The sequence below is a fragment of the Cherax quadricarinatus genome, chromosome 30 (genome assembly GCF_038502225.1).
Source record: "Cherax quadricarinatus isolate ZL_2023a chromosome 30, ASM3850222v1, whole genome shotgun sequence".
Lineage (NCBI taxonomy): Eukaryota > Metazoa > Arthropoda > Malacostraca > Decapoda > Parastacidae > Cherax > Cherax quadricarinatus.
Window position 1 is genome coordinate 3,031,446 of NC_091321.1, and position 10,000 is coordinate 3,041,445.

Consider the following 10,000-nt stretch of genomic DNA (forward strand, 5'->3'; position numbering starts at 1 on the left):
TGCCAAACTCATAACACCATGCAAACCTCACAACACCATGGCGACCTCACAACTCCATGCCAATCCCACCCCTAACACCACCACCAACAACCTCACAATCCCATGTCAACCTCACCCTAGCATGACTATCAACAACCTCACAACACCATGGCAACCTCACCCTAACACCACCAACAACAACCTCACAACACCATGCCAACCTCACCCTAACACCACCAACAACAACCTCACAACACCATGGCAACCTCACCCTAACACCACCAACAACAACCTCACAACACCATGCCAACCTCACCCTAACACCACCAACAACAACCTCACAACACCATGCCAACCTCACCCTAACACCACCAACAACAACCTCACAACACCATGCCAACCTCACCCTAACACCACCAACAACAACCTCACAACACCATGCCAACCTCATCCTAACACCACCAACAACAACCCCACAACACCATGCCAACCTCACCCTAACACCACCAACAACAACCTCACAACACCATGCCAACCTCACCCTAACACCACCAACAACAACCTCACAACACCATGCCAACCTCACCCTAACACCACCAACAACAACCTCACAACACCATGCCAACCTCACCCTAACACCACCAACAACAACCTCACAACACCATGCCAACCTCACCCTAACACCACCAACAACAACCCCACAACACCATGGCAACCTCACCCTAACACCACTAACAACAACCCCACAACACCATGCCAACCTCACCCTAACACCACCAACAACAACCCCACAACACCATGGCAACTTCACCCTAACACCACCAACAACAACCTCACAACACCATGCCAACCTCACCCTAACACCACCAACAACAACCTCACAACACCATGCCAACCTCACCCTAACACCACCAACAACAACCCCACAACACCATGGCAACCTCACCCTAACACCACCAACAACAACCCCACAACACCATGGCAACCTCACCCTAACACCACCAACAACAACCTCACAACACCATGGCAACCTCACCCTAACACCACCAACAACAACCTCACAACACCATGCCAACCTCACCCTAACACCACCAACAACAACCTCACAACACCATGGCAACCTCACCCTAACACCACCAACAACAACCTCACAACACCATGCCAACCTCACCCTAACACCACCAACAACAACCTCACAACACCATGCCAACCTCACCCTAACACCACCAACAACAACCTCGCAACACCATGCCAACCTCACCCTAACACCACCAACAACAACCCCACAACACCATGCCAACCTCACCCTAACACCACCAACAACAACCCCACAACACCATGCCAACCTCAACATGTATGGGTATGCTCGGATATACCAGCAACACCTTCACAATAATATTACCGGTGTATATGTAACCCAGTACATCAATATTCATACCTTGACACACAGTAATATATACATAAAACCGGTGTATATACCTGTGTGTGTGTAGACAGATTTAGTAAGACATATACTCCCAGCATACAATAATATATCCACATACCGTCTATATATACTCACGTGTGTGTGTAGTCAGGTTCAAGAAGATATATACCCCTGGCACACAGTATAATATATCTACGTACATACACGTAATATATCCTTCATAACACTGACTGTTCTCAAGTTCCTCGCTGGACTCTCAGTAATATTGAAATCATTGACCATATCTTAAATAATATAACTTAATTAATCAATAAAATTCTCTTTATATAATGAAAATTATTTTTTAATTGTAATATTATCTGTGGAATGAAAAAAGTGCCACCATTCTAATATCTTTAGATACTAATACCAGCAATATATACCAGCAACATCTACTGGAGAGTAAAAGATACTGTATATCTGTAAGGTAAACAGATACTGTACATTATTAGTTCTAGATGTTAGTAAGGTAACAGACACTGTCTGTATAATAGATACGGGAGATATAACAGGTACCAGAGATGCAGAAAGATACTGGCTACAATCTCCACTAACCTTAACAAGCGAGCGAGCCTGGTTTATGGAGACATATTAACCTGTGAGGCTCCCAGATTATACCACTCTGTGTGCTGGAGTATAGTAATATATCAAGCTAGCTGGTTATGCTCCTTCACTCCTGGAGCATTAATAGTCTATCAGAGTGGCTACTCTTAATTATTATTATTATTATTATTATTATTATTATTATTATTATTATTATTATTATTATTATTATTACTACTACTATTATTATTATTATTATTATTATTATTATTATTATTATTATTATTATTATTATTATTATTATTATTATTATTATTATTATTATTATTACTATTATTATTATTATTATTATTATTATTATTATTATTATTATTATTATTATTATTATTATTATTATTATTATTATTATTATTATTATTATTATTATTATTATTACTATTATTATTATTATTATTATTATTATTATTATTATTATTATTATTATTATTATTATTATTATTATTATTATTATTATTATTATTATTACTATTACTATTATTATTATTATTATTATTATTATTATTATTATTATTATTACTATTATTATTATTATTATTATTATTATTATTATTATTATTATTATTATTATTATTATTATTATTATTATTATTATTATTATTATTATTACTACTATTATTATGCCATCATTCAATAGCTGTCTTGCAGAAGTGTATAGCCATCACAACTGAAGTATCCCTTCTAACTGCAGCATCCCCACCCCTCCATCAGAGTGCAGGTATCCCCTCCCCTCCATCAGAGTGCAGGTATCCCCACCCCTCCTTCAGAGTGCAGGTATGCCTATCTCTCTTTCAGAGTGCAGGTATCCCTACCTCTCCATCAAAGTGCAGGCATCCCCACCTGTCCTTCAGAGTGTAGGTATCCCCACCTCTCCTTCAGAGTGCAGGCTTCGGAGTGCAGATATCCCCATCTCTCCTTCAGAGTGCAGGTATCCCCATCTCTCCTTCAGAGTACAGGTATCCCACCCTCCTTCAGAGTGCAGGTATCCCCACCTCTCCTTCAGAGTGCAGGTATCCCCACCTCTCCTTCAGAGTGCACGTATCCCCATCTCTCCTTCAGAGTGCAGGTATCCCCACCCTCCTTCAGAGTGCAGGCACTCCATCTCCAGGAGTCAGATCCTGCTAAACTTTTGATGGGATTTCTTTCATTAATAATAACTTGCTGACACTCCAACAGCACGAGAAATCTAAATATCACTTGTCTCTTCTGACGTCGATCTAGTATGCTCATACACTCCTTATATTGAATACCATCTACACATTCTTCCCTTCAACCCTTCCTGCAACAGGCCCTTCCCATCTTCCCTTCAACCCCAGATTTATACATTATCTTGATCATCCAATTGTGATTCATCGTTTATTTCTAAGTGAAACAACCACTTCAATAACCTCTTCTCTGAATTAAGCCTTTCGCAACCCTACGCCATCTTCTGATTTCTATGCCCCTAATATTTTTTTTGTGATATTTGCACCATACAATGCACTCACCAGTCTCCCACCCCGTCTATCTCGCTGCATCGTTTAAAGACCATATCTCATAATTATATAAAAGTGCTGAGACTATATGTGAAGTACTTAGCACATTTTAGCGTGGAAATAATTTACCCACTAAGAGCTTTGTTAATCCTATGCAGAGTTTACTGAAAACAAGACAAGTGTAGTGTTGACAGGTCAAGCGAAGGAGAGAGAGAGAGAGAGAGAGAGAGAGAGAGAGAGAGAGAGAGAGAGAGAGAGAGAGAGAGAGAGAGAGAGAGAGAGAGAGAGAGAGAGAGAGAGAGAGAGAGAGAGAGAGAGAGAGAGAGAGAGAGAGAGAGAGAGAGAGAGAGAGAGGAGGGAGGGAGGGAGGGAGGGAGGGAGGGAGGGAGGGAGGGAGGGAGGGAGGTCAGGTGATGGCAGTGTGTGGTGTGTGGGAGGCTCCACATTGTCACTCGATTACAATGTCTTCTTGAGGTAAAATCATCTTTGTGCTTACACCAGCGATGCTGAATCCCGTTGAGTTTTAAAGCGCGACTTTTTTTGATACCTCTGTCATGGCTGCTTCCACACCTCTGTAGGTTGTCCTCTTTCATAACCAGGAAGCTTTACTCCACTGCTGAGATGACTGTGTCCTACGATGTATCGTACATTTATTTTACACAGACACTTTTGCTCCTTAAATCATTGTTCCAGAGAGCTCATCTATGCAACGAATTCTGCATACATCGCTGTAGTCTCGACCTTTTCTGATTATCCTCTTTTCGAGCAAGTTATAAAGGTAGTGACAAGGATGTTTGCTACGTTGAGGCTGTTACCAGCTGGTGCTGGTTACTGATGGGTAGGACAGCACTGATGGCTGCTCTGTAGTGCTGTTAATGATGTCAGGTTGTGTTTTCTTCTGGCTAAGATGAAGTATGGTGTGACAGTTCTCTGCGTTTTCAGAAACCCATGATTAAGCTTCTCTTCATCTCAGTGTTTTGGTGTAAAAGTTTCTTGTTAGTTGGTTTCCTGTGCACTTTAAAGACTAACTTGTCTCCTCCTGTGTTTAAGAAAGCATCAAGCAATGACAACGAGTTGCTGCTTTCTTCATTGATCGTAAATTTTATGGTGGGCGCCATATTGTTGTTGATGGAAGGGGCGGTGTGTATGTTCAAGCATTTAGAAAAACAATGACTAATATGTCATTTATTTAGAATAACCACATTATGTGGTTGGGAATGACTGGTCTAGAAGGCCTGAGCTTGCTACCACCTGCAGCTCATAAGACTGCCATCCCCACGAGCCCCTTTGGGGCGGGGCAGATGGCAGACCAGAGGCCTAGCTTCTCCCTACGAGCCCCGTGAGGGTGGAGACTGTGGCTAGGCCTGGGGACACTTGGTTCCAAAGATGAGGGGGTACTTGTACCTCCTCCCATGGGAGACTTAGGTCTCGAGACACTCCCCAGATAGGGAGCCAAGGCCGGGTCACCACTACGTGGAAAAGACCCGGGCCGGGAGAATACCGGCGAATAAGAAAAAAAAAGACTGGTCTGATGTGTTCAGCTTCGAGGTGCTTCATGCAAACGCTTAGCAAAACCTCAGTAATGGGTAACCCCATGACCATACCAATTCATTGTCTATATTTCTTTTGTCTGTACTTGAAACAATGGGGAAGGGGAAGGGGGAGTGTTTATGCGTGTAAACTAACCCAGTAAACAGACTAATGGTGTGCAACTCGTATACTTCAAACATTCCATTTTAGGTTGTATTAGAAAATTTTAATTAAACATGTTTGTATTACAAAAAAATCATAGTTTAGGCTACGTCCATCTCTCTGTTCTTCTCTTTCTCTCCAGTCTTCCCTACCATCAGCTTCCACGTGTTTCTTCCTCCTGGTCTCGGCTATGGCAGCTGTTCTCTTTCTTTTCACTCTGTCCATGTCCTCGAGTGTTTTATACATATTATTGTAGCAATTTTTGTATTCTACACTTCTCTACAAGCATGAAGTCATGTTCTTCAAGTTTATATTAATATCTTTAATGGTGAACTAAATTCCAAGTCAAATTTACTTGTAAAACTGATCTCCAAACTTTATCTACAGACATAATGATTAGAATTTTTTTTCTTTGGGAATTTTTGTACATATGCCAATATTTAATTTTTCAATAACAAAATTTCGTCAAGTCATAAATTTGAACATTTTTGACTGTGATATTGAGAATCTTTGTCAGGTTCTAACAACAATTTGAGAATGATATGATTGTGTTTGTGTGCCTTGGGAGATATGTTAGATGTGATGTTTACCCTCCTACTCAGGGTTTTCTCCTTTAATGGTTATGTGAGTTCTTGTTGCAGCTGCAACACTAGCACCAGGCTCCTCTTCCCAGTGACATTAATTAATTACATTTGCTGGGGTTAGTCTTCAATAATCACATTGTCATTGCCTCCATCGAGTCTGTTTACCGTCAACAATAACAAGACACAAGACTGTAACAATACATAAATAACACACATATAAGAGAGGAGCTTACGAGGATGTAAGTACTACCTGGCAGTACCTGGCACTACCTGGCACTACCTGGCATTATATGACACTACCTGGCACTACCTGGCAGTACCTGACACTACCTGTCACTACCTGGCATTATATGACACTACCTGGCACTACCTGGCAGTACCTGGCACTACCTGGCACTACCTGGCACTACCTGGCATTATATGACACTACCTGGCACTACCTGCCATTATATAACACTACCTGACACTACCTGGCACTATCTGGCACTACATGGCACTACCTGGCACTACCTGACACTACCTGGCACTACCTGGCATTATATTACACTACATGGCACTACCTGGCACTATCTGACACTACTTAGCATTATCTGACACTACCTGGCACTACCTGGCACTATCTGGCACTATCTGACACTACCTGGCGCTACCTGGCACTACCTGGCACTACCTGGCATTATCTGACACTACCTGGCACTACCTGGCATTATCTGACACTATCTGGCACTATCTGGCATTATCTGACACTACCTGGCATTATCTGAGACTACCTGGCACTATCTGGTACTACCTGACACTACCTGGCATTACCTGGAATTCATCTGGCACCACCTGGACTACTTGATACTTTCTGGCACTCATCTGGTATTACCTGGACTACTTGGCACTATCTGGCACTCATCTGGCCCTACCTGGATTACTTGGCACTACCTGGATTACTTGGCACTACCTGGCAGTACCTGGCACTCATCTGGTACTACCTAGCAGTACCTGTACTACTTGGCGCTACTTGACACTCACCTGACACTACTTGGTACTACCTAGCACTATCTGACACTACCTGGCATTACCTGGAACTCATCTGGCACCACCTGGACTACTTGATACTTCCTGGCACTCATCTAGTATTACCTGGACTACTTGGCACTGTCTGGCACTCATCTGGCACTACCTGGACTACTTGGCACTATCTGGCACTACCTAGCAGTACCTGTACTACTTGGTGCTACTTGACACTCACCTGACACTACTTGGTACTACCTAGAACTATCTGACACTACCTGGCACTACCTGGCACTACCTAGAACTACATGACACTACCTAACACTACCTGACACTACCTGACACTACCTGGCACTACTTGGCAATACCTGACACTGCCTGATACTACCTGGCACTACCTGGACAACTTGACACTATCTGGCACTCATCTGGCACTACCTAGACTACTTGGCAATACATGACATTACCTGGCACTGCCTGGAACTCACCTGGAATCTGTCGTCAGCAGTGTATGTTACCAGGCCCACCGTCAGGATGTGTAGATCACGAACTCTCATCCAGGTTACCTGTAGGATGAGACACAGGTCAGTCACACAGGTCATCCAGGTTACCTGTGGGATGAGACACAGGTCTGTCACACAGGTCATCCAGGTTACCTGTAGGATGAAGCACAGGTCAGTCAAACAGGTCATCCAGATTACCTGTAGCATGAGACATAGGTCAAACAGGTCACCTAGGTTACCTGTAAGATGAGACACAGGTCAACCAGGTTACCTGTAAGATGAGACACAGGTCAACCAGGTTACCTGTAAGATGAGACACAGGTCAACCAGGTTACCTGTAGGATGAGACACAGGTCAGTCACACAGATCATCCAGGTTACCTGTAGGTTGAGACACAGGTCAGTCACACAGATCATCCAGGTTACCTGTAGGTTGAGACACAGGTCAGTCACAGAGGTCATCCAGGTTACCTGTAGGATGAGACACAGGTCAGTCACACAGGTCATCCAGGTTACCTGTAGGATGAGACACAGGTCAGTCAAACAGGTCATCCAGGTTACCTGTAGGATGAGACACAGGTCAGTCACACAGGTCATCCAGAATATCTGTAGGATGAGACACAGGTCAGTCAAACAGGTCATCCAGGTTACCTGTAGGATAAGACACAGGTTAGTCACACAGGTCATCCAGGTTACCTGTAGGATGAGACACAGGTCATCCAGGTTACCTGTAGGATGAGACACAGGTCAGTCAAACAGGTCAACCAGGTTATCTGAAGGATGAGACACAGGTCAGTCACACAGGTTATCCAGAATATCTGTAGGATAAGACACAGGTCAGTCACACAGGTATCCAGGTTACCTGTAGGATAAGACACAGGTCAGTCACACAGGTCATCCAGAATGTCTGTAGGATAAGACACAGGTTAGTCACACAGGTCATCCAGGTTACCTGTAGGATGAGACACAGGTCAGTCACACAGGTCGTCCAGGTTACCTGTAGGATGAGACACAGGTCAGTCACACAGGTCATCCAGAATATCTGTAGGATAAGACACAGGTCAGTCACACAGGTCATCCAGGTTACCTGTAGGATGAGACACAGGTCAACCAGGTTACCTGAAGGATGAGACACAGGTCAGTCACACAGGTCAACCAGGTTACCTGTAGGATAAGACACAGGTCAGTCACACAGGTCATCCAGAATGTCTGTAGGATAAGACACAGGTTAGTCACACAGGTCATCCAGGTTACCTGTAGGATGAGACACAGGTCAGTCACACAGGTCGTCCAGGTTACCTGTAGGATGAGACACAGGTCAGTCACACAGGTCATCCAGAATATCTGTAGGATAAGACACAGGTTAGTCACACAGGTCATCCAGGTTACCTGTAGGATGAGACACAGGTCAGTCACACAGGTCGTCCAGGTTACCTGTAGGATGAGACACAGGTCAGTCACACAGGTCATCCAGAATATCTGTAGGATAAGACACAGGTCAGTCACACAGGTCATCCAGGTTACCTGTAGGATGAGACACAGGTCAACCAGGTTACCTGAAGGATGAGACACAGGTCAGTCACACAGGTATCCAGGTTACCTGTAGGATAAGACACAGGTCAGTCACACAGGTCATCCAGAATGTCTGTAGGATAAGACACAGGTTAGTCACACAGGTCATCCAGGTTACCTGTAGGATGAGACACAGGTCAGTCACACAGGTCGTCCAGGTTACCTGTAGGATGAGACACAGGTCAGTCACACAGGTCATCCAGAATATCTGTAGGATAAGACACAGGTCAGTCACATAGGACATCCAGGTTACCTGTAGGATGAGACACAGGTCAGTCACACAGGTCAACCAGGTTACCTGTAGGATGAGACACAGGTCAGTCACATAGGTCATCCAGGTTACCTGTAGGATGAGACACAGGTCAGTCACACAGGTAAACCAGGTTACCTGTAGGATGAGACACAGGTCAGTCACACAGGTCATCTAGGTTACCTGTAGGATGAGACAGGTCAGTCACACAGGTCATCCAGGTTACCTGTAGGACGAAGCACAGGTCAGTCACACAGTCATCCAGGTTACCTGAAGGATGAGACACAGGTCAGTCACACAGGTCATCCAGGTTACCTGTAGGACGAAGCACAGGTCAGTCACACAGGTCATCCAGGTTACCTGTAGGATGAGACACAGGTCAGTCAAACAGGTCATCCAGGTTACCTGTAGGATGAAACACAGGTCAGTCACACAGGTCATCCAGGTTACCTGTAGGATGAGACACAGGTCAGTCAAACAGGTCATCCAGGTTACCTGTAGGATGAGACACAGGTCAGTCAAACAGGTCATCCAGGTTACCTGTAGGATGAGACACAGGTCAGTCACACAGGTCATCCAGGTTACCTGTAGGATGAGACACAGGTCAGTCACACAGGTCATCCAGGTTACCTGTAGGATGAGACACAGGTCAGTCACACAGGTCATCCAGGTTACCTGTAGGATGAGACACAGGTCAGTCACACAGGTCATCCAGGTTACCTGTAGGATGAGACACAGGTCAGTCACACAGGTCATCCAGGTTACCTGTAGGATGAGACACAGGTCAGTCACACAGGTCATCCAGGTTACCTGTAGGATGAGACACAGGTCACACAGGTCATCCAGGTTATTAATATTATTATTAGTATCATCATCATT

At 44.0% G+C, this 10,000-nt stretch overlaps 1 protein-coding gene across 1 annotated transcript in view; it reads right to left on the minus strand.

Annotated features, from left to right (window-relative positions):
• LOC128692481 (uncharacterized) overlaps positions 1-10,000 on the minus strand; it is a 382,774-nt gene that overhangs the window by 48,206 nt on the left and 324,568 nt on the right. The window contains exon 3 of the mRNA XM_070089840.1: positions 7,286-7,363. Within this exon, the coding sequence (XP_069945941.1) occupies positions 7,286-7,363 (78 nt within the window). The remainder of the gene's footprint in view (positions 1-7,285; positions 7,364-10,000) is intronic.